Source organism: Drosophila willistoni, assembly GCF_018902025.1.
Source record: "Drosophila willistoni isolate 14030-0811.24 chromosome XL unlocalized genomic scaffold, UCI_dwil_1.1 Seg141, whole genome shotgun sequence".
Lineage (NCBI taxonomy): Eukaryota > Metazoa > Arthropoda > Insecta > Diptera > Drosophilidae > Drosophila > Drosophila willistoni.
The window spans coordinates 11,738,070-11,764,843 of record NW_025814052.1 but is presented as its reverse complement, the minus strand read 5'-3'; the positions used below and the strand labels follow the sequence as shown (position 1 = coordinate 11,764,843).

At 37.6% G+C, this 26,774-nt stretch overlaps 1 protein-coding gene across 8 annotated transcripts; it reads left to right on the top strand.

Annotated features, from left to right (window-relative positions):
* Positions 1-772: 772 nt before the first annotated feature.
* LOC6641235 (proton channel OtopLc) lies at positions 773-21,855 on the top strand. Of its 8 annotated transcripts, XM_047011356.1 has the most exons (11): positions 773-988; positions 8,962-9,095; positions 15,940-16,050; positions 16,690-16,874; positions 16,929-17,095; positions 17,151-17,262; positions 17,323-17,483; positions 18,527-18,544; positions 19,003-20,417; positions 20,494-20,854; positions 21,487-21,855. In XM_047011356.1, exons 1-11 carry the CDS (start codon positions 851-853, stop codon positions 21,625-21,627), a joined length of 2,943 nt encoding a protein of 980 aa, XP_046867312.1. In that variant the 5' UTR covers positions 773-850; the 3' UTR covers positions 21,628-21,855. The 8 variants fall into 8 exon arrangements, with proteins under 8 accessions (XP_046867312.1, XP_046867313.1, XP_023031032.1 ...); XM_047011357.1 differs by lacking the exon at positions 15,940-16,050 and having other exon boundaries at positions 773-1,006; XM_023175264.2 differs by lacking the exon at positions 18,527-18,544 and having other exon boundaries at positions 773-1,006.
* The last annotated feature ends 4,919 nt before the right edge of the window (positions 21,856-26,774 follow it).

Sequence of the window (26,774 nt, the reverse complement as noted above, 5' to 3'; positions counted from 1 at the left end):
TCTTTCTATATTTTGGACTTGTCATTTTTTCCAAGTCCCAAATTGAACCAAGTAGTCAAAAAACTGGATACAATCCTTAATATCTCAGCTCTCCACAGGACCACTGAAATGTCCTTTGCACCGAAGATAGACCTTGATGGTTGGAGTTTTATGACACCATTTTCGTCCTGATCCTTCACAGGACTTGCGAGATATTTGCCATTTTTAATTAGACTTACTTATTTATTTTTTTCAAATATCGGTTTATTCTCTCTATCTTGTCAAAGTTATATACATTCCTGATGAGTGATAAAATCAGGCATATTCAATTATTATTTGAGATCCTAATTTCTTATCAAACTTCATAAGAATCGACGCGCTACTGTGCTAATAGGTGTGAGAGAGATGAAACGCCTTGAATAAATACATATTTACTAAATTTAAGCTCTGAATCATTATAATCATTAATATTCTTAATATTATATATTCATACGATTTTCCATTTAATTGTTTTCCATTTCTCTTTTTGATTCCAGAAACGACCAAATTGCTAACTAAAAGTCTTAAATCAAAACTACTGCCGCAAACTGTATGACTGATTTTTTCTCGATTAACCAAACACTTAAAGCATTATCGAAACAAAATAAAAAACAAAACCTAAAATATTACCTCCCAATAAACTTTATAGGCATTTGCCAATTATATTCTAACTCTTACTCGGCTAGAACTAATTAATTGGGCTAGTTAAACCAGTATAAAATAACAAAACAAAACCAAAATACTAGAATCTATAATACATAAAAAACTATAAACCCAAACAATTGATCAGATCGAACTGGAAAAGATCTTCAAGTGAGACAGAGGAAGAGGAATGCAGCGTTGTCCCTATATACATGAAATGCGTGAACGTTTATTGGATCAGCCCAGAGAGACGACATTGCAATTGGAAAATATGGAGCGAGCGAATCTATTGGACAATCGCCAATCGGCGGCATCCGAGTCGAATCAGGTCGGCACAGTGGTTAAGGTAGGGGCTTGGCTTCCATGATACTCGTTACAAGGATTCAAGGATACTTCCATACATATGTACATACATACATACAAAACGCCTCATCTTTACATTCGTAGAGCATGTTTAAACATTTATTTATCCAAATTGGATTCCCCTAACCCATCCAGTCGATCAATTTGTGAAAGCTTTCCATAAGCTATATGTAAGTTATGAGTTTCCATTTCCCATATAGGGGAATTCTTACCATTTCCTTCCTTAGATACAAGGGTTGGACTTGGGAAACTCGGGATTCTTACAGTGAGACACAACACAACACTTGATTTACAACGTTATAAGATTTTATTTAGTTGTACTTGACATAACTAGTTCTACGTCTAAACTAAGACTGCCCGCCCTGTCGAGCGTGATCCTTTAAATATACTCCAAGATGCCCAAGGGGCGCTGGCTGCGGCGTTGTGTCGCTGGCAGCGGCGTTGGGATCGTGTCAGAAGTGGGTCGCCTCTTCCGGCGAATTCTGCTTATCGGCAATATTCAAAGTGCTTATACTAGAAAGGGAAGTGAAGTGCCTAGTGTGAACGACAAGGGTCGCGTTTTGCTAGGGTCGCATAAATACTAGGGGACATAAGTCGCTTACTTGGCTAAGTGTGTTTACAGGAAATAGAAGACGTAGGTAGCTTAGTCGGCTAAAAGATACACGCGTGCTGTGTGTGGTCCGTTGGTGTGTGACATGTGAGTGTGTGAAGTGTGAGTGGGCTGGTGTCACTTAGATTGCTAGTGTGGGTCGCGATGCACGCGTGTTGTGTGGTCTGTTAATGTCCCTAACATGTGTGAAATGTGAGTGCATGAAATGTGAGTGTAAGGTCAAGGCTTAAATCGATAGAGGGTATTTTGCCCGATGCTCGTTCAGACGTTTTTGGTAGAAAGTGTCGGTCGAGTCCTGTTGTGATAGCAGATGCCGAGGTGTGGGGCATGGTCTGGTGACTGAAGGACAAGGCGTTCCAGGGGCGCTGGTTGTATGGGAGGAGGCCTCGCATGAGGATGAGTGTGCTAACTCCTCCCCCCTTAAAAATCGACGTCTCGGAGATCCCTTAATTTTGGGTGTTGTTTCTGGTTTCTGGAGCGTCTTCTTCAGAATCCAACCTATGAAGATGGCGAGAAATACGAGGATGGTGCAGCCGGCCGTGATGGTGGTTCCTTTCGTTAGAGTGTTGAGGCGTCGTAGATTGTTTATGTGCAAGTCGTGAATGTATTCCACGTTTAGTCGGTGTCCTTCGTTTACGATTTCGGACAAAGTGGATGGTATAGCCACCATCCTTGTAACCGTCTGGCTTCTGAAAGTTTTGTTACCGATGGTCACCGATTCGTTGGAGAATTGAATAACAAAGGTCCCGTTTAGTTTCGATTCTACAACGCCGTTTGTCAACTTCCCTCTAAAGTTGGTCGTGAATAAGGTACCATCTTCTAACAACTCGATGGGGCTTGCCGTGTTGGTTATCGAGTGGCATTTTGCGGTTCCGCCTTTTATTAGTCTTGGCAGGCAAGACTCTTCATCCAGGTGAGTGAGGTCTGACTCCTTACAAATGGTGATGTTACCCATGGTCTGGCAGCTCTTGGATATCATGTAGGTGTCTCGTGGTCCAACCAGTATCTTTCCTGAAGGAATGTCGATTTGTTGATTGTTTGTTATGGTTGGCCTGATGATCTGCACCGAGTACTCCTGTTGTAGTACCCGTGGCATCGCTATGTTGTAAAGGAGTAGGGTCCCGTTTACGAAGATAGTGGGTTGGGCAAATTCGATGGCCTCAATGATGTTGTTATAAGGCAAGCTTGGTGTGGTGTTGATAATGTCCTCCAACTCGTCTATATCCAATAGGTTTGAGTTGATCACCCCAACTTTTGCGAGTTGGCATGCTCGCACGATCTCATCCAGCTTCCGTTCAAGTAGCAAGATTTTGTTCAACAGGATGGATAGTTCGGAGTCGTTATCCCTGTTTATTGCGTTCAGGGTTCCTGCAAGTTCGTTTATTTTGTCGAATGCTTCTTGAATGCCGGACAGGAATTGTTTATTTATGGTGAATTGTTGGTTATTCTCTCTAATCAGAGAGTCCTGGGATTGTAAGATCTGGTCCCAGTCAGCAGCGTCCGGTGATCCTGCTACCCATTTCCAAGCTGAGCCTAGCCATCTGATTGCTCGTCTAGTCCTCCTGTGGGAGGCCGTGAGTTCCTCGATTTTTATGTTTAGATCCTTAATTTTCAGGGTGGCCAATGTCTTCAAGTCCCCAGAAGGGTATTGATCCAGGGCTGATGACAAGTTTTCGGCAAAGCCCGCGAGTGAATCGAGAGGGATTACGTGTACCAGATTTGAGTGTCCTTCAATTCTCCATCCCTTTCCTTGTTGCAACGTCACGATTGGGGACTCATACTTAAAGACCTTGCAGCTCTCCGCCAATGAGAGGCACAAAATGAGGGGGCTTGTATTGTATTGTATCGGAAGTAGAAGGGTGTTTTTAGTGTGATATTAATTTTAACTTAGCTTCTTGTTGCTTAAGTGCTATGTGTATAAGTGTGTTTTTACTTAATGTGTGACTTGTGTAGCTTCTTCCGTGTTATAATATTACTCGGAACATAATTATTTTTATTCTTTTCCTTTTTGTTAGCTTTTGTGATTTTTGTTACTTAATGACTGCATTTTCCCTTATTTCTGTTAAGTTTCGATTTTCTTAAACTTGATTCACTTCTATTACATTTTCCTTTAAGCTGTCTATCATGCTACCTCTTGTTTTATACCAAATAGCATTATACTTGGATATTCATTGGTGCATCTGTTTCTTGTGTTATTCATTGTAAACTCTACCTTATCCAATACTGTATGCCATTGCTTATTGTTTTCACTGTCAACTAACTTGGCAATCATGGGTCCTAGGTCTTTATTGACTCTCTCAACTTGTCCATTAGCCTGTGGTGATGCTGTCGCTTTTTTTATATGATTAACATTACATTCCTTAATAAAATCATCGAAACCTTTGGAGGTGAAGCAACTGCCTCTATCTGATATTATATTCTTGGGTCTACTATATACTTTGAAGTATTCTTCCAGTGCTTCGATTGCTTCACTTGATTTCGTACTCTTTGTAGCAAATAACCGCACAAATTTAGTACAAGTTAATAATTTCGTTGCTTTCCAATTTATTTAGGTTATTTATTTAGTTAGGTTAATTTATAAGTATTAGACATCTACCGCTTTAGCATTGCGTGTAGTGCCTTTTGAGTTCTTTTTGATACTGCTTTCCGCACACGTGGGTGCGGGCTTCAAGCCTATCGAGCTCAAGCTGCTATCAGCTGCAATATACAAGCTTTGTGGGACCAAAGCCTCGAGTGATAACTGTAGAGCTGGATATCACCTGCGATCTGCGCAAGCTTTGGAGTCTCAAAGCTTTATATGATAACTTACATGCATCTATTACGACTAATATGTGTTTCATTTTGCTATCTTTACTATGTATCGGTCCATAGTGATCTATGTATATGTAAATATTGAAACGGGTTATCTCCTTTGGGTATGGAGTGAAGAAATCCTTCTGTTTTCCTGATTTGTTTGAAAACGTTATACATTTGAGACAATTTTTTACAAGCTTATCAATTTCCTTTCTCATGCTGGGAAACCAATAATTTTTACCTATCAAGTCGGCTACTTTGTCTACTCCTACATGCCCCATTTCATCATGATACTTAAATATTACTTTTTCTTCCATCTCTAAAATGCTGCGTTGGCATTCAAATTGGGAACGTAGGTTTTTAAATTGAGTATTCCGGCTTGACCGGTTGACTCGACTCGGGATCTAGGTTCGCTATGGGTCACAGGTGTGACTACTGGTGGCGTATTCACCATGGTATCACTGTCCAATGTGACGTACGCGGCATCTCCTGCGGCTGCCAATTGCTCAAGTTTTCGTTGTCACTCATTTCAGTTTTTTTTACAGCAACTGTTTTCAATTTCTAAATAGTTCTATATTCCCTATTGTAGGTCGCGATACTTGTTTTTTATGAGTGGGTGACTCCTAAAGTGTGTATGTGTATACCTGGATTTGAATCTCACCCGTTGGGTAGCAAATTTTACGATTCGTGATACTCACAATATTATCTGTAAGAATGAAAAATACACATTAGGATACCATATGCTAGACAGCCATCAATCTAGTAGCTCATTTATGCTGTCACCATTCCTCAAACTCTTGGAAGGGGTAACAATTTTCGGTTTTCGCGTTATTTATGCTGAGCGTGCATAATTGAAAATGCGCTTGTGCATGTGTTTCATATTTCTCCTTTCACCCCTTTTATGCGTTGATTCTGTCCTGCATTGTTGTTTTTTAGGAATTTTTGTTTCTTTTACCTCAATCGTCTGACTAAGCATATTCTCGTCTTCAAAGACCATAGTGGTCAGTGCTGGTGTAAGGTTTAATTTAGTATCAGCCAAGAATATGAAGCGATCGGACGGAAATTTCAACCCAACTGTGCAAACGGGAATAATTTATTGCGATTCCCCTTCTGATGACGAGAGCATGGAGGAGGAAATCATAGTTGCAGATTCGAGTTCTGAATTGTTCCCTCGGGTCATCAGAGGAGGGTCCCCCAGCTTTGATCAGAGTTACAATTTATGGGAGGATGATTCTGCCAGCTCAGGAATTACTGTGCCTGTTCCGGATGAAGATGAGGAAACAATCCCCTTTCCGTTCCCGAAGCCGATTAACGTTCCTGAGTTGATCATTCAGGAATATCTGGATTATCCATATGAGGAGTCGTTTTCCACTATTCCAAGATAACCTGATTAATAAACTAAATGACAGAATCAAAGAGCAAGAGTTTGTTGATATTTTTAATAGTTGGGGTACTAGCTCGTATTTTCGCAGCTCCTTATGAGGGCCTGGGTTTTCAACCATTCGTATGCTTCTACTTTCAGCAGTTCCTTGCTCAGAAGGAAAGTTTGGCCTTTCAACCAAGAATGAACTTTTTCCGCCCTCCTTGAATGAGGACTTGGTTTTTCAACCAGTCATTCGAAGAATGAACTCTTTCCGCCGCTCCTTGAAGGAGGACTTGGCTTTTCAACCAGTCATTCAGCAACCAAGAATGAACTCTTTCCGCCCTCATTGAAAGAGGACTTGGCCTTTCAACCAGTCATTCAGCAATCAAGAATGAACTCTTTCCGCCCTCATTGAAAGAGGACTTGGCCTTTCAACCAGTCATTCGCTAATCAAGAATGAACTCTTTCCGCCCTCTCTGAAGGAGGACTTGGTCTCTCAACCAGTCATTCGCTAATCAAGAATGAACTCTTTCCGCCCTCTCTGAAGGAGGACTTGGTCTTTCAACCAGTCATTCGCTAATCAAAAATGAACTCTTTCCGCCCTCTCTGAAGGAGGACTTGGTTTTCCAACCATTCATTTGTTAATAAAAACGACTCTTTCCGCCCTCTCTGAAGGAGGACTTGGTCTTTCAACCAGTTATTCGTTTTGTAAGATACCGGAAGGGGGAGTTAGATTGGATGGCATGCTCCCACATAGGGATCATTGAACCTTATTATTATATGTAGTTATCTCCCTTTTTTTTTTATTTTTGATATATTCTTCTTTGGGGCCCGTGGCCAAACACGGGAGCGTGTCGTTCCCCTTCCGGTTTCTTTTGTTCACATGTTAACGCCAAAAATGCAAGAGGCGCAAAAATTCTCCCTTCATTTTGCCAGTTCCGCTTTGTCAGACTTCGCTGGCGTGAGAGTGCGGTTTTGGCATAATGTGTTCGGGACGGTTACTCGAAGAGTCAGCAGTTTATGCAAGCCGAGGCACGCGTTGGTCTCAAATATCATCATTGTTAGGTGAAGCGTTTCCCGTTGGCCAAGTTGCCTATATTATTTTTTTCGTGTTTTGTTTTTTTTTTTTTGATATTTGTGATAGGTCAGGTTTGTGCCTGAGCAATTAGTTGCAATTAATTATTTTTCTTTAATATGCGTTTTACTGACATGGCTTGCATTCAACTGTGGAGCTCTTCGTGTTGTTGTCTAGACCCGTAATGTTTCTAGATTCCCCCCGAAGGGCGGTTAGCACTATCATGGCCTCTAGAAAAATTACGTGTCCCTGCTCGGGCGCCAGTTATGAGTTTCCATTTCCCATATAGGGGAATTCTTACCATTTCCTTCCTTAGATACAAGGGTTGGACTTGGGAAACTCGGGATTCTTACAGTGAGACACAACACAACACTTGATTTACAACGTTATAAGATTTTATTTAGTTGTACTTGACATAACTAGTTCTACGTCTAAACTAAGACTGCCCGCCCTGTCGAGCGTGATCCTTTAAATATACTCCAAGATGCCCAAGGGGCGCTGGCTGCGGCGTTGTGTCGCTGGCAGCGGCGTTGGGATCGTGTCAGAAGTGGGTCGCCTCTTCCGGCGAATTCTGCTTATCGGCAATATTCAAAGTGCTTATACTAGAAAGGGAAGTGAAGTGCCTAGTGTGAACGACAAGGGTCGCGTTTTGCTAGGGTCGCATAAATACTAGGGGACATAAGTCGCTTACTTGGCTAAGTGTGTTTACAGGAAATAGAAGACGTAGGTAGCTTAGTCGGCTAAAAGATACACGCGTGCTGTGTGTGGTCCGTTGGTGTGTGACATGTGAGTGTGTGAAGTGTGAGTGGGCTGGTGTCACTTAGATTGCTAGTGTGGGTCGCGATGCACGCGTGTTGTGTGGTCTGTTAATGTCCCTAACATGTGTGAAATGTGAGTGCATGAAATGTGAGTGTAAGGTCAAGGCTTAAATCGATAGAGGGTATTTTGCCCGATGCTCGTTCAGACGTTTTTGGTAGAAAGTGTCGGTCGAGTCCTGTTGTGATAGCAGATGCCGAGGTGTGGGGCATGGTCTGGTGACTGAAGGACAAGGCGTTCCAGGGGCGCTGGTTGTATGGGAGGAGGCCTCGCATGAGGATGAGTGTGCTAACTTGTATGTCCGATTTATATTATAACTACCAAAAAATTCATGATCTTTAGATCAAAAATAAGCTTTAAATTAACAAGAAAATTTCAACTTTTATGAAAGTTTTCAATATAATAATTCAAAATTTATACATGCCTACAAAATTATATGTCTATTTCCATCATTATTATCCATTAAATATAGCCATACTTATATATAATTATCATATCATACATACCTTTATCCAAACACTGATAACGATTTTTATTTTTATCAAATAAAAACACAATAATTTATATTCTATAATTTTTCAAAGTCAATTTTTCTTTTAGATCCGTATAAACAAAAAAAAAAACAAACGTTTTCGTACCAATCAATCAATCAATCAATCAAAAACTGTGAAAATTATTGTTAAAAGAAAAACCAAACGAAACCAAAAATATTTATTAATTCGAAAATAAAACCAAAATCCTTGCACGAGTACCGCCGATTCGCCCTTAACTTCTTAATTTTATATTTATATATATTTTATATATGATTTTATTTATGGTGGCAGATCTAGAATGTAAAATAAATGAAATTCGCCCCCAAAAGTATGCAATTGAAAGAATTTATTGTAGAACTTTGAAGCAATATTTGCATCAACAAATTTTAGTTTAGGTTTAAAACATATCAAAATCTCTCTCTTTATTGCATACTTTAGGGGGTCCGAATTTCGAAAAATTACACATTTCCAGATCGATCACTATACATACATAACATATATTTGCAATAAATTGGAATTGAAATTATTTCTATACGGTTTTTGTTCTATGTTGTTGAAAAACAAAATTTGAAAATTCGCATGATATTTCATTGTTTATATACCATACCATAAATATGATTATTAACTTGTATATATGTAAATTCCAATTTATTGTTGTTTATCAAGAGATACCAAATGAAGAGAATTCTCTAGCTAATCTATCAATTCTTCTGTCTCCTCTCGAATATTATTGATTCAAATCGAATAGCTACATGGCGATGGCTATCACACAAGTCCTGCACATCAGCGCACACCTTTAGTCCCACACGATTTGGGTGAAGATTTCAATTTGGATTTCGATGATGATTTTCCCATCGATGCACGACGACCAAAAAATGCCAAGTAAGTGTGTTCCAATGAAAATCTATGTATACTAAGTGTTGAAAACCCGTCGAAATTCCCCCGAACCCGCAACCCTAAAGCCATTTTCATTCCTATTTTATGTTACCTTCAGAATTGTAATTGTAAAGTTGTGTTGTTTTGTTCTCATAATTTTGCTAATCACCGCCAGACACAAACACACACCCACACACACAGAGAGAGACACACACAATCACACATCACTGTGTTCAGATCATTCATCATCCCAATCCCCAACCCATTCTCATCCAACTCTTTTAAGCTATCTCTATCAAAACAAAAACCTTTCTTTAGGCCTTTCTGTCTCTGTCTTTGTCCCTAAACTTCAACCTTAGTAGAACCTTCTATCTATATCAACTTCTATCTGAAACTCATAATCAACAAGAACGTTAAGAATCAAAAACAAAAACAAAAAAAAAATACTATATAAAAACCGTTGCAGCGTGAAATCACATCCCCATGCGGTTCATCTGACGAAACCACAGAAAAGGTCAGATTATATTATATATATATATTGTACATATACCCTCTATATATCTACATATATATATATGTATATATCATTAATGGCATTTAGTTTTACATTAAGCTTATGATTTTGGATATTTGTTAAAATTTTGTATAATTAAACACAATTCCCAGTTGCCCCTCCCCCCGATCTCCCACCATTAACTCTTGTTAATATATATGTATACGATCACACCTAGATCTTAGTTGTGTATGACCTAGTAAAGTAGAGCAAGCACCTCTTAATTAATAACAATTTTTATTAATGGGAAAGGTTTAACTAATTTAAAAGAAATAAAACTAAAAGAGATTTGTCAACCAAAAATTACGTATACGCAGTGTGTGCTGGATTATATTCATTATAATAAGTCCAAGTCTAAGCTGTTTATCGAGGGTGAATTCTTTCAAAAACTCTAGTTTTTCTAAAAAACTGAACTCTGAAACTCAACCGACTTTGTATTTTGGCCTAACCTCTTACATATTGGAGTTCTCGCCAAGACAAACATTCTCAATGCACTTATGATGATGTGGATGATGACGATTCTTATTATAATTGTGACATGCAAGGGAGCATTGTTTCATATCGCGGATTATAATGTCAACGAACCAAAGTATTTGACTTACATTTCCGATTATGGTCTATTGTTAAAAGACACTCGTTTTCCTTTCTCCCCCTCCCTCTTTGGGCATTTCTCTGTCTCTGCATTCGGAAGCGAAAAGTCATTCAAAAAATTGTGGCACAAAGAAGTTGCAAACAAATTACGCAATAACAAAAACACACACAAAATATGTATACAAAAAAATGTTAGAAAAAAGAAAAACACAAATATCAAAAAAAAAAAAAAAAAAAAGCCCGAGACAAGCATATTCCACTTGGCTGACTGCGTTGGGCAGATTTCACTTTAGTTTTTGTTTTCCATTGTCTGTAAGCTAACCGAAAGCCAACCAATCCTCTACCCAATCCGGCCCGATGCAACCCTATCTGCATCTGACCCCCCCTGTCTGTGCCCACCCTTCTCCATCAGCCATCAGCCATCTCCATCTCCATCTCTCTGTATATCTGTATCTGTGTGTCTGCGACTCTGGCATAAAGTGTCATTGTACGAATGACTTACATTCGCTAGTTCTACATACTTTGTGTGAACATTCATTCATATATGTCTTAATACATCTGCAGTATATATATACCTCCATACATACATATATATATTGATGCTTGGCTTTTGGGCTCGGCCCAAATGATAAAACACAAGCAAAACAATGTACAACTCGAGGCTAAGTACTTTGCACTCTTGCAAACTTTTACAACTTTAGATGATGGCGAATGAACTTTTCGACAAGCTGTCGAAAATTGATGAATTTTCTTATTCTTATGTGTTTTTTGTTATTACTTGCAATAAGTTGATCAATTATGCAATATTCCATAATTAACTAATCAACTAAAGTGAATTTAGTTCAAATTCCATTATCGTTTCTAAATAAGTTCTATTGGAAGTCAATCTATCCATGAATGAGATTTAACATTGAGCTTAAGAATAAAGTCTTTATATTTTCCAAATGCATTCCCATAGTTATGAAATAACTTAAGAAAACAAATCATGGAATTGAGTGAAATGAAACTGAAAACTGTTTTAAATTTTAGTGAGTCTTTAGATTCTAAGCATTTATACTATATTATGGCCATCGATTTGAATTAAAATATAACGAAGTAAAAGTAATATAGCCAAATTTGTACTAACAATACTTCAATCGATGTTTTAATAGACAAAACAAAAACATTTGAAAGAATTATTGATTTAAAGACCACACAAGGATTTTTTGATCTATCAAGACTTTTTCAACACTTTTCATACTTCAAATATAAGAAATCTGCATTCTTATATGATTTTAAAATTTGTTAAAACATTTTATTAAGCATTGCTGGTTTGTTTTTTCTCCTCCCTCCTCTCAATGCAGATCAAAGAAGTTTTATTCTATTTTGGTTTTGTGTTTTACCTTGTAAAATCAACGCCTGATTAGGCCCAAAGTCCCTTGACGACAAAAAAAAAAAAACAAAACAAAACCTATTTTTAAAACTCAATGTTAAACATTGTTAATTTACTTTGGCATTTTAGCCGAGGGTTAGCAAAAAGCATAAAGCGTAATATAAATAACACATGCAAGCAACCCCGACCAACCCCGACCAACCCCTTTTAACCAAAACCAAAACCTTAAAAGGAGTTTCAGGCTTTTACACATGTTCATTATGTTCTGGCCCCTCCCCCGCCAACTGAGCACTGAGGATATGACCACAACAAAAGCTAGAGGCCGAACAATTATAGCTGGAATCGTAAAAAATGCAGAATGGTTATGGGCAAGGGAGGGAAATTAACTCTTTAGGATGTGAGGAGTGGCCAGGGAGGCAAGGGATGATGATGTTAATGATGATATGATATGAAAAATGTAAATTGAAATTGAACCAAAGATTTACAGAGCTTCTGGATTATAATTCACATTTTCTCAGCTGAGGACCAAGCCAAGCAGAGCACTGAGAGAGAGAGAGTGAGAGGGAGAGAGACAGCTCACTCACCCTTCATCATTATGACCATCATCATGTGTTCATTCAATGCATTTACGTCGCAGTTGGCTAAAGTCGCGACGCAAATCCTTCTGCCCTCATGCCACTCTCCTCCTCCTCGTCGTCGTCGTCGTCGTCGGGTATGTCCCCTTCCACCAACCATTTCCATGGGTCACGAACCAATGCAGTATGCTAGTAGCAGGGCCCAGAGGCCCGGCATGCCAAACACACAGAATGCGCAACCAAAACAGAATGTGCGATGTTGCTTGTTGTGAAACAAGAGCACAAAACAGAAACAGAGAAAGCCGAAAACCGAGTGCCACAGGACTTACGATATATAAAACGAGACGACAACGAAAAGCCACCCCAAAAACAGGATGCGGCAACTGTCCAAGTCCAGGAACTAAATTACGTAGACTGCATGACGGCAACGACGATTCGACGATTTCGTTCAACATGAACGTGAGCGACGATACGCCGCTGCTTCTTTTATCGTAAGCCAACGACGGACTGCACAGTGGTATGAGATTCCGAGATTCCGAAGACATCTTTTCAATAAAATATGTTAGAGACATGATAAATTTTTGAATACAAACAACTTAACTAATGGAAAATGACGGAAAGTCAATTCACACTGTGACTTTGTGTGTTTATTTCTTGTTTGAAAATTGTTTTGCAACCACTGTGCATGTTTATTCCTTGTTTTATCGTAAAATTTGGTATTGTAAATAAGTAGACTAGATGAACTGAATGACTCTTATGGGATAAAGATTGGCTGTGGCTCGTGACCGGCGCATCGCACACACACACACACACACACTTACAGCCGTTCGTTCACACAGCCATTCACACACACGTGGCAAAACGTGGGTAATTGAGTTTTTGGGCTGTTGCTCTGTGCCCGACAGAGTGAGGACAGTTTTTGCTTCGATTTGAATGTGATTTTTTGCCTCTGATTTTGTGATTTTGTGTCATTATTGTCACTGCATTCACATTCAGCCCACTGCATCATCCCTTCTTCTTCTTCTTCTTATTCAAGGGGTAGGCCAATTAAAAATGGAATAGCGGGTTGTCTTTGTGTATCTTGGGAATATGTTTGCTGTAGGGCTTTGACAAGTTGACCCCATTTAAACAGTAAAACAGAGAGAGAATATGGGAGATTAATTGAAAAATGAATAGATTAATTCAACTGAATGAAAGCTAGGCAAAAAAAAAAATTGACTTCAATTCAATTGATATATACGAAATGCACTTAAATCAAAGTGGCTCCAAGCCACTTCACAAACCCAATAAGTTGGTAATCTAAAATGTAAACTGAACTATTTCAAAATCATTTCTGGTGAGCTGCTGTAGGGGAAAGGACATTCGCATTAGCTAGCAAAAATGATAACGAGCAGAACCCAAGCTCTTCTAGCATTCCACCAATCAAGTAAAAATTCTTTTGCAAATAGAAATGAATATGGCAAATCAACTGAATCTATGTATGTAAGTATGTATGTGTGTACACCTCCTTATGCCAAAATATATGCTTATGTATATACATAGATGGGCATACTTATGTGTCCTACTTTCTGGCATACAAAAATCTGTGCATTTCCCCTATAACAGAGCTTTGGCTCGATGAATGCAAAGCATCCTCTCTCTGCAGGAGAGAGCGGATGCTGTTCACGCTGAGGATGGACTTTGAGTGGATTCGGCGCAAACAGCAGGCAGGGCGGCTGCTTCTGCTGATGCTGCTTCTGCTTCTGCTTCTGGTGGACCTTTAAGCTCTGTGAGCTGAGCCGTGCCTTTTCAGTTGTAGTTGGATAGTAAAGGGTCTTGGACGTGTGTCTAACGTTACCCTCTGAAACTGAAAGTGTGTGTGTGTGTGCGTGCGTTCGTATGTGTGCGAAGAAGAAGGTAGAGCCAAGTATTCCAAGTATTCCAAGTCTGGCTAAAGAAAAAATAAGGAAGAAAAGCGAAAAAGTGCTGAAAGAACTTAGTTATATTTCATTTTTGTGGCAAATTTATTTCGAATTTTTTGTTTTCGTGTCCTGTGATTAGTGAAAAAGTGTCCTGAAAGAATACGCTAAAATCTAGATGAAATATATATATATATATATATTCATCTATATGTATATTTCTCCACTTGTACTTTAAAATCAAGTGTATTTAACTAATCTTTTTTTCGAATATTTTTTTATATGTGTGCCTGTTGAAGTGTTAGTGTGTGTGTGTGTTGGTTTTTTATTTTATATTTATACAAAAAATGAAACAATTTGCAGTAGGGCGCGCTAAGTATTTGCTTTAATTTTAGCCAGGCCCCTCAAAAAGGAAAGAGAGAGATAGACAAAGAGAGAGAGACAGAGAGGAAGAGCAAAAGAAGTAGCGATTATGTTGGTACCGGGCTATATGCTATATGCAGCATACACACACACACACACACCCACTTAGAAGGCCCTAACAAACCAACATTTACACATACATGATGCCTACCTGGCAGAGTGAGCGAAAGAGAGCGAATCCAGAATATTGAAATTCAAGGCATACATAAGTAGAGACTTGAACTCCACACTGCTCTCTCTCTCTCTCTCTCATACTCTCTCTCGATGGTTCTCACGTTTGCCCCTTTCAACATCCAGCATCCACAAGGAGATGACTTTTAAGCGAGGGTGTTTCTCGCTCAAGCAGTCTCTCTCTCTCGCTCGTTCTCCGTACGTGTATGTTGTATGTGTGTGTTACTAGGTCGCACCGGGACGCATTCCAAAAGCCGAAGGATAACAAACAGCAACAACAACAACAACAACTACAGCATGAGCAATTAGCTCTCAAAAGTGCGGCTTACGAGCCTTTCGACTTTTTGGCCACGCCTCACATTTGTCGCCCACAAAAATGTGTTGTATGCAGTTCTCAAACACAATCCACACACACACACACACACACAGAGAGAGCGAAAGGATCTTAAGACAGCCAGAGAGAGAGAGAGAAAGACTGTGTGTGAGAGAGCAAGCTAAATTCTAAAATTCTGTTGCATACTGCAAATTGTTTCATTTTCCCCCCAGAACTAGTAAAGTGAACCAGTGTGTAAAGTGTACGAAATCAGTGTACGAATAAAATAAACCCATATATATAAATATATTTAAAACATTAACAAAAATAATATAAAATTCGAATCGTCGATACATTAAACCAATCACAACGGAGACCGATACGGAAACAATGGGCGGCGGCGAAGTGAAGGTCGCTACCGTCGATGTGGAAGGTGGCGATAATATGGCCACATTACCGGTATCCCGTTCCCATACGGCCGGCAGCACGGACAGTGCTGAAAAGAATAATGCGGCCAATAAGGAAATGGAGCTCAAGAATGTGATGCCGCAGCCCCTGCAAAGGTGTGACACTTGTCGAAAGGGGGGCGGGGGGAGGCTAGGCACACCCCCGAAAACTCAAGGCCGTCTTGTGCCCCCAACTCCCTTTCAGTGAACTGATCCCAAGTCTCTTTACCCTTTCCCTAACTAACCGAAACATTCAAGATACATTCCACATACACACACACATACACAATCACACTCACACATACCTTAAACCTGCTCGCTGTATGTATGTATGAACAATGTATATGTATATGTATATAATGTGCTAATTCCGCTACTTCCGCTAATTCAGATATATGTATCTACCTATAGATAATCCCTTTATCCTTTCGTTGCCTAGTTAAGAACTCTGATCAAAAAAAAAAAACAACAATGAAAAGCTAAAATCGTCCGTTTCTTATATGTATAGGGTTTGCTACACATTTAAGCCAAATCCAAATAAATACAGTTTCATGCCAGCGAATATAACGGTACAGGGCACATATCAAACAAATCCAATAACAGGACCGATTGAACTATGGTAATATGGTGAACCCCAAACAAAAAATCCCCAAACAATTTGCCAAGAATGGGGGGAAAAGAGAGAGGGAGGGAAGGAGATGCTCCATCTCATTTTCTCCCACCCACCAATCAGAGGCTGGTCCAAGTGTTTAAGTGGCTGGGTGGGTGGCTAGGCTGCTTGGGGTGGCGTCTCATTTGCAGCAATGTTTGCTCCCTAAACTGGGTCAGAGCATGCAACTGATTTGCATATATATGTTTGTATGTATATGTATGTAAGTAGGCACTCCTTGTTAAGTGCCCAAGTGTGGCAGAATCGAGCACAAAAAGCAGAAGTTACTTGCTGTAAATGAGGATCCCGACTGGTTCTTGAATCAAAGTAGAAAAGATCTTGGCACTAAAATCACTTTAAAGGACTTGCCCAAAACACACTAATAGATGCATGTCAAACACTTACACTTACCCTCACACACACACACACACACACACAAAGACACTAACTTTGTAATGGGATAAGGGGGTCAAATTGAACGATAGATCTTGACACAGTTAACTCCCAGACAACCACACACACACACACATACAAAATGATGCACAATTAAATTGTCTCGTCGAATGATTCGAATGCCAACATATTAAAGGGAATACTATTTTTATACAGGACTTCATTGTTCATTGTGACCAGCTTGGTTTATGCCATACTCTTGATTGTTGTCTGCATTGCCTATGTGATTAGCGATGTGACCACACACCGTTTGCCGGTGCTCTACTATGAGACATTCTTCACTTATCTATACGGCACCAGTATACTCTTCCTGTTGTATGTCTTCTGTTTCCTGCTGCAGGGTAAGTTCAGTCCAAATTCAAGTGACTGGGTGATTGATCGATTGATTCTTACAGAAAGCTCTTGCTGCAATGGCGGCAATGGTGGCAGCAAACCGAAACCCCAACCCAAAGAGAAGAAATCAAAGAAATCGAAAAATGCCGATCCAGCCGATTCGAAGGATGCGAAAGGCTCTAAGGATTCGGGCAAGGCGGGCAAGGCAGGTGCCGCTGCCGCCTATCAAGTGAGTTGAACAATGATAACTAAATGATTAGTTCTGATGCGAATCTATTCAATAGGAAGCACCCGTGGATGCCGAAGTTGCTGTCACACCCAAGAATGTACGTAAACGAAAGACCACACACAGTGATCTCACACATGGTAGTTTCTTTTTGCGAGTTGGAGCCATCGGTAAGGAAACTTAAATTCATTCAAATAGGTATGAATGATCATTTTATTCAATTCTATTAGCTTTTGGTCTGGGTGCCATGATCTATATTGGCTTGGAGTTTGGCTCATTCTTTGAGATACCATTCGATTCGCCCTGCCATCATATATTGATTGGAGTGAATCCATTGCTACAAATGATATTTACCTTTATGCAAATGTACTTTATCTTCATGAATGCCAGGGTAAGTCGATGTTATAGAATATTAATTTAAGTTTATGAACAATTAAGACTAACAGTTATTATACTACTTCAACTATATATATACTATTAACCTAACTAAACTAAACTAAACTACTTTAAACTATGACTAAGTACACACACACACACCCATACACACCCACTCTCAGACACACACATTTACACTCACATACACACATAAAAAGTGAAAAGCAATAAAGGTCCGCACCCGTTCCCTATCTTTTCACCAAACATCTCCTTCCTCTTTACACCCCTTACCCAAAACCCAGACCCATCCACCACCCCCCCGCCAAGAACCTCAAAGTCGAAATCGAAAGGTTAGTCTATTAGTTTATATATCTATCTGTAGAATAGGGTCTCGGCACTCAAACACTCAAACTGAAACTGAAACTCACTCATTACAATCAATCTTGAATTGGCGTGCTAATTGGCAGTTTACATAAAATTTAGTTAACTTTGGGTTCGAATTCTCGTTTCGTTTATTCGTAATCGCTCATTCATAATATACAGCTAATCATGTGCCATATTCACTTTCACTCGTTATCGGTTAAACGTCACTCGCTACTCGCTACTCGCTACTCGCTACTCGTCACTCGGTATTCGTTTGTTTTCACGCTTCCTTCCCGCCCAAATATGCTTCCTCTCAACCATCTTATCACATGCTTAATTCTATAAGTATTCGGCCGTGTCGAATGTCTCACATTCACCACCAAAAAAACACGCACTCAACTTCATTGCCATCAATCATTCATTCAATCATGCCATCCAATCAATTCATTCACTCATTCACTTCACTTCACGTCACTTCACTCAATCATTCATCATTGTGTTTGTTTTTTTTTTTTTCGTATTCCTTTGTTTTTCAAATAAATTTCAAAATTCTTTGCAACGTAGTTATTTAATGAAAAAAATACATTTTTGTGTACATAATCCCAACAACAACAACTACTACTACTACTACTACTACTACTACTACTACTCTCCGCCCCCAAATTCGATTCGATTTGATTCGATTCGCGATCGCAGACTAGGCCGCCATTTCAGGTACGATATACAAATCATTTTCTAACTCTAACTCTAACTCTTACCTCTAAACTCTAAACTCTAAACTCTACTCTGTACTTACTCTATCCTACCCTTACTGCAATACGTTCATTTCACTCACATAATATGTATATAATTACATATACGAATATACAATAGAGATACATATATATAATCTTTAGCTTATGTACATAAGATATTAGCCTAAATCGAAACAAAGAAAAAGAAAAAAACGTAGCGAAATTGACGCTACTTTTTTTTTTATATACGATATAGTTATATCGTATATCTTAGCATTATGCTATCTCTCTATCTATTTATATTTATATATATATAGTAATCTAATCTTTGATAAAAGTCATACTCAAGTTGCCCCCCGTTCTCCCCTCTGTGCCCTGTTTTGCATTCTGGCGGTGTTTTCTTTCTTTTGTTTTTTTTTTTTTTTTGATTTCTTTTAGCTAAACATCCATCGATTCAAGGTTATCGCACGTTTCGGTCTGATGCATGTGGTGGCCACCAATATCTGCGTATGGATACGCACTCTGGTCAAGGAATCGCTATTGGAGATCACCATCTATCATCGGAAACGTGAGGCCGATCCGAATGCATCGTCCATTGGTTATTCGATAAGACAGCATGCTTTGCGTCATGCCGGAACAGTGTTACGCACCCATGCGGGACCAAATACCGAATTCGAGGTGCTCGATGGCGAAGATCTGTTGCCAAAGAATGTCTACAAGAGTGACAATGTTCTGTCCAAGATGCTAAGGAATACTGTCAATGGTATATCGAAGAGTCTGGGTATGGGCGGTGGCGATGATATCGCAATCAGCAGCACAACCACCACAACCACCCGTGCTCCATACACAACGCCAGGCTATCAATGGCCCAGCACTACTATGGCCCGCAAGCTGAAGAAGTTTATCACAAGTGCCACAACGGCTGCCACTACCACAGGAGGTGGTGGTGGCACTAGCACCATATCCACCACAACCACTAGCACCACCAGCATCCCCATTACCACCACTCGCACTAGCACTATGGCGTCCCTGATTGATAGCAGCCCGACCAGTGAGTCACCCTTTGGCAGCCTGCAGCGTCTGTTCTCCAGTGCTGCACCGAGCCCCACATCGCACATTGCGCCCAATGATGTGTCCGCTGCCACCGGCAGTGCCTTCCTCAATCAATTGGTATCGTCCACAAGCACTTTGAGTCCCAGCAGTACCATTGCCGCCGCCGCCACCACCACAACCACCACCAGCACCACTGAAGGTGCTGTCAATATAATGAACAATCTCTTTGGGCCAGGCATTGAGAATAGCTTTCAGACCTATTCGGATATTTCGCACGATGATGCCGCCGGTGGTTTGGTGGCCTTTGAGAATCTAGAGAGCCTGGACAATATCTATCCGGCGGCTCTGTCCTCCAATATTGGCACATTAAACTCCACTGCCTGCGGTCGTATCGATATTATGGGTACCATAGTCTATGACTCGGCCCCATATCTCTATCCCTTTATCATTGAGTACTCTCTGATCGGCGCTGTTGTTCTATATGTTATGTGGAAGCATATCGGCCGCTATCCAGGCAGACTCAACGATGAGGATCTGGAGCACCGGCTGGAGGTAATGTTGTCACGTCGCGCCGTTGCCATGGCACAGCAGGCACGTTCCGGGCGCGTCGATTGTGTGGGCTCGTCGAAGGGTCTCTTCTTTGGTCTACTGCTCTTGGTCGGTGCGTTAATTTGCTTGATACTCTTCTTCGTCTTGGTGCGTCATCAGAAGTTCTCGCTATTGGCCGTTTATCTGGCCGATGCCAGCCATTGTATACTGATGGCATTTGCCATTTTGGCCATCATAGTGGGCTTTATAAGGTAAGTGTTTGCCCCCCTCTTGCAATGTTGCCTTAACACCGAATTTTCCCCCAATTTTTGCCTCATTTTCGCACAGGGTTAAGAATTTGAAATTCCGCTGCGAGGAGCAATCCAATCTTAATGACATCTTGTTGCGCATCTCGGCATTCGGTCTGTTCACTTATTCCGTGTTTAGCATCATTGCCGGAAGCCTCAAAGTGCTGGAGAGCGAACCCAGTCTACTGGTCACAACCACCGGCGGAGTTGCCGTATTCCAGGTCATTTTGCAATTGCTATTCATTGCCGATGTGTCGCGCCGTCGTGTACATTTGCCTGAGCATGATCGCAGCAAGCCTGGTCGCCAGATTGTCACCTTCCTACTGATCTGCAATGTGGCCATGTTTGCCATTTACACGTTCGAAGCCCAAAAAGTATTCGCCAATCCTGTAAGTAGCTATGTACGTAAGGCGAGACTGAATTAAGTAAGACGATTAACTGATCTCGTTGTTCTCTAATCGTTAACATTTTGTTGTGTTTTCTATAATCATGCATGTAATCGTTACACACACACACACGCACACTCCACGATAAATCACTAGAACTATGTATGTATATACATACATATATACATTATATTTCAAATATTCCATCGATAGGTGGCACTTTGATCATCAATATTTCAAACAATCACTGCCGATATGTATCGAAAATTGATTTCGATATTTACTTTGATATATAACTATATTCATATGATCTTTTCATTCATTTCTATTGACATATAACTATTCTTAAATACCATTCATCTGAAATTTATCTTAAATTAACAATACCGATTTAAATATTGGTATATCGAAAGTTTGGCATCGATTTCTTTTATACTTTAACTTGCAATATTTGAATGAATAACATTAATCTAACGATTCACGATTGTTACTCGATTTACAAACTGTCGATCTGCACCAAATCGAGGTTACACTTTGTCTGGATGTTGCCTGTTTCCATGCATGTTTCATATTTTTTTGAGATAACTGTACATTTATGTTTATTACGTTAGAGATTCTTCTAAACTTCTATCCCGATCTTTCAACAGGTGCAATTGGAGTTCTATGGCTTTGTGCCCTGGTCCATCATTCAGCGCATCACACTGCCCTTGTGCATTTTCCATCGTTTCCACAGCGCCGTCACACTCGCCGAAATCTGGAAGACCACCTACAAGGCGCGCTTGGAGTAAGCCCTTTGAGCCATCATCTCTCCAAAGAGAGAGTTAACATATATTGAAAATGCACCAAAAACCCAAAAAAGAAAACAAAATCGAAAATGAAAAACCAAAAAAAAACAAACAAAAATTTGTAGCGAACCGCAGCGGCAAATACGCAAAATGAGAATAGAAATCAAGCAGAAGTTGAAAATTAGTTTCTAATTCCATATTAAACACATACAAAAAAACAAAAAACAAAAAATTAAATATATAATATATATGCATATATATTATATGATAATGATATTATGGTTTTTGTTTTTTTTTTTTTTTTTTTTTTTTTTTAGTTATGCATAGGTAAAAACTAAGTTTAAAAAAAAACAACAACATTTGGACCCAGAAATCAATGAATTATTGTGAAAGAGAATGAACTTATTCGAAAAACGTTAACGAGAACAAATAATACGAACAACAATAAGATTTTATGAAAGAGAGAACTTAAAGCAAAGCAAAATCGGAGAGAGAGTGTTTTCTTTATTCCGTTTGAAACGTGAACAAAATATTGAAGAATTTTCGATATATAAATGGGAGCAGCTCCTCCTAATTGCTTTTCTCTGAAAATTTTGAAACATTTGTGAAGAATCTAAGAACTAAGTCATAGCAGTAACACATCCCTTCTCCCTTCCCCTCCTCTTCCCTCCCCTCACCTTACCACGACCCACCACACGCAGAGATTTGTTTTTAAATATTAATTTCTATATACTTTATTTATTATCATAACTTTTATGTTTCTGTTCTGTTTTCTTAAACAAAAACCAAACCAAAAACAAAAAAAAAAAAAACAAAACAAAAAATGTGTAAGTTGAAACAAAAACATAAAAAAAAACACGAAAAAAATCCTAAAAACAAAAAAAATGGTTGTTTTTATCTTTTTTACATTTTATTGGTCTCCCGCCCCTTCAAAAAGTAAGTAGGTAAGAAAAGTTTTTTTATTGGAACATTTCCCAAAACAAAAAAAACAAAAAAAAACTTTGCAAAACAAAAAGTCAAAAGTCATCTAAATGCCATGAAGAAGAAAAACCACAAAAACCAAAATGAAAATTCATTTCACATTTCACAAGCCGAACAAAACCAAAAAAAAAAACCCAACAACAACAACAACAGCCGCAAAAGAAACAACAACAAACTGTGATGAATTTATTTAAACAAAAAAAAACATAAGGAACACAAAAAAAAAAAACCACAAAAATTTCGTTACAAATAAAAAACAAAATCAATCAATTTCTCTTTTCTCTTTTTTTTTTTGTTAATTCTTCTTTTCCAACTTCACAAGGAAAATGAAAAATATTGAAATAAAAATTCTCCTTCATGGCGTAAACAACAAAAATCTATGACAAAAAAAAAGTTTAATGGAAAAAATTAATTAAAAAAAAAACCAAAAACCAACCAAGCAAAACAAAAAAAAAAAATAAACATTTTTAATACATATACATATAAAAGTTTATATAAATGTCCATTTTTTGATTATTAGTAGTGATGTTAATATTAAAAAAACACAACAAAAAAAAAAACAAAAAATAATACAAATAAATGAAAAAAACCAAGTTCTTCTCTAATACCAGAAACCAAAAAAAAAAAAAAAAAAACAAAATAAGAAAACCGTAAACGATAAATTTCAACCAAAAAACGCATTTATTGAGAGAAAACACATGAAGAAATTAAAAGAAAACAAAAGAAAAGAAAACGTATATCTATAAAATATATGTATACTAACCCACCAAATTCAAAGTATTTCAAAACAAAAACAAAAGAAAAAAACGAAGAAGAAAAACCAAAATGAATCAAGTGTTTTTTTACAAGGAAGTGGCATCATACATATATATCGAAAATCGCCGACTTTTCCCGATCCACACGAAAGACACCAAAAAAGAGAAACGAACCCAAAATCGAAACAAAGTCGAAAACACAGAATTGAAAACGTAAAACATGAAAATTGATGGCCCTCGGCTAAAGACCAAAGAATACAGATAATATATAGATCAACTGTCCTTTCTCTTGAACTGATCGTTTGATCATATCTATATATGTATACTGCTTTATAGAGAAACATCAAAAGGTATAACAAGAATCTAATTGCATATATATGCATATGTATTTGTATTCAATGTTAAAAAAAGTAAATCAAAATAAAAGGCAAATAAAACGCGAATAACCAAAAAAACCAACATTAAAACATTTGAAAGACAACAATTTTCTGCCCCTACACAAAAACACACGAATTTGTTTAACAAAAAGTCCTCAAAAAACTTGTTTATTGTAATGACTTTCGATAACTTTATGCTTTCAAATTTTTGAATCTATTCGATTCATTTATAAATTCACTTTGGAAAACGTTTAAAACTATTCTCAAATCCCATTCAATCAAAGGATTGTAGTTTCAGTACCGAATTAGAATAAATAGGTACATTCAATTACAATATGAAAACATGTTTTCCAATTGAGAACAAAATGAAAATGAAGTTGAGGATGAATTTGTGCACTGAAAGTTGGAAACTTAATGCTCAAGAGATAAAGCTCAAAGGAAATGAAGCCAATTGGTGAACATTTTTCGGACAGACTGTGTGCCATTTTGGATTCTGTGTGTGTGTGTGTGTAGAGGGGACCTTGAAGCAAAAATTCATCAAAGTACTCAAACTCAAAAATTGTATGAATGCATTCATTCACATAAGCGAATAATCGTTAACAAATCTTTGTATTTCGTGTAGCTTTTAGTATTGGAATAATATTAATTATATATACATATATACGAATATATGTATATGTTTGTGCATATGTATATATATGTATATTCGCCGAAATACATATATATATATATATATATATATATATCATGAAGAAACGTAATATGAAAATATTGGGTTTTCTTAATTTTTTTTTTTTTGTGTTTTTTTTTGGAAATCTCATTTAGTTTAACAAACGATAAGATCATATTTTGCTGTAATTTATGTAATACTTACAACAAACTCGAAAAACCAAACCAAAAATCGCAAAATGTATTTATTAAATGTTTCCCAACTAAGTTGTATAATTGATAAGGACCGACGAAATGACGCGATAAAGCTAGACATAACATAATGCAATTATGTATTCTGTACTCTAAAAACAAAACAAAAAAAAGAAACAAAAGTAAATACAAGAAAACTTAAACGCACAACAACAACAGCAACAATCCATAATCTATATAGAGTGTATTCATATATACATATATATATATACATATATATATACATATATAGAAAACATTTCGAACAAAACGCTAAGTTATAGTAAAAACAAAACAAAAGAAATGCATTTTCCCCCGCTCATCATAACCAACCAAACGAAATAACGAAAATAAAAATATACCAAAAAATATAATACAAATCAAATTGTATGTGGAATATATTGAATATATATATATATATATATAAAAACTAAAAACAAAACACATAATAATAAAACAAACAACAAAATTCTAAGCAATTTTTATCATCATTGTCGCATTTTAGATACTACCAAAATGAAAACCAAAATAAAAAAAATAAAACAAAAAAATCAAATACATTTCGAATGGCAGGCTTGAAGAATGGAGCCATCTACCACACGCCAAAACTCACTCAAAACTCATAAGTATTAATCGTATGAGCGAATGTATTCATTACATAACGAATACTCATAACCAGCAAAAAGAAAACAAAAACAACAAAAACCCAAACAAGAGTTAATGGTAAAACGAAACAAAGATGACATACAAGTAATTTTAAATTGAATAAAAATTAGTATTAAAAATATGTACAACAAAAACTATATGCCGTTTTGATTTATTTACTATTTTTGGAATTTTTTCGAGATTTCAGAAAGAAAAAAGTAAGTTACAATACAATGCATTTATTTATTCTTACCAAAACAAACTTATTTGCAACGATACTTTTAAAAATTTAAGTTGCTTTTTATTTTATTTAAACATTTTTCACTGAAATACATACATATATAAATAGTAAGAAAAAACCATAAGGCCGGGCCTAACTTCGACCAATTGTTTCTATGGAAGCTGGTCGGATCCAGCAGAATCCGTGAGATACAAACCCACATGCAAAATCTCAGTTTATCGAGCCGGAGGGATATGGTTATATGAACTCGTTCCATCATGCTAATCAACAATATACATATATACTTTATATGGTTGGATACCAAAATTGATATAACTTTTTGTAAGGGTATAAAAAGGCTACGTTTTCCTCACTGCTGCGGCTAACATTGATCTGGCAGCACTGTACAATGTTATCGATAGCACTTATCGGCGTTGGCAGTTTTCAAAAATGGTCAACAAACTGTCGCTGCCTCTGTTTATTTTTTACGAATTTTTGTTTTGCTCTAAGCCAATCTTGAATATTTTAAAATATATCAGATTTCAAGTACTTAATGCCAAGACTAGGCATTGCATCTAGGTTTAAATTTCATTATAGAACCTTAGTCTTTGGCTATATCATTGAATTGAAATAAAAAATGCATATATTATATATTTTTTTCACATTTTATTATCGTTTCTGTTGTATTTGGTTCTTTCTTTTGAAATTTTTGTGTGGCAAACAGTGTGTTTTTTTTTCTTTCTTTTGATTTCATTTTATCATTTATTTGTGATTTTCCTTTTGTTTTTTTTTTGTTTTTTTTGTATAATGAAAGGTCTCGAAACCAATTCGCAAGGAAAGTGCGATTATTCTATGCAAATGTGTGTGTGTGTGTGTGTGTGAGTGGGTGGGAGGTTGGTTTGGTGGCTGTGTTTATCATATGAGTGTCTGTGTGAATTGTGGGCGTGGTTCACGAAGCACCAGTTAACAGTTATTACAAAAGACAAAAAAAAAACAGCATACAAAACAAAACCAAAAATTCTCGAAGAAAAAAAGACAATTTGAAAAAAAAAATTAATCGACAGGCCCTTAAGGGCCAATGTCTGTATACTCTATATACTATATAATTCTCTACAAAATCATTCATTCACACCACATACAAGTTTTGTTTTTGTTTGTTCCAATTGATTACATAGTTTTAATAATTTCATTTTAGAAATCTTTTTGGTTTAAGGACAAAAACATTTGCTCCAACCCCATGTTTGATCGGTGCAAATCACATAGAAGAAAAAA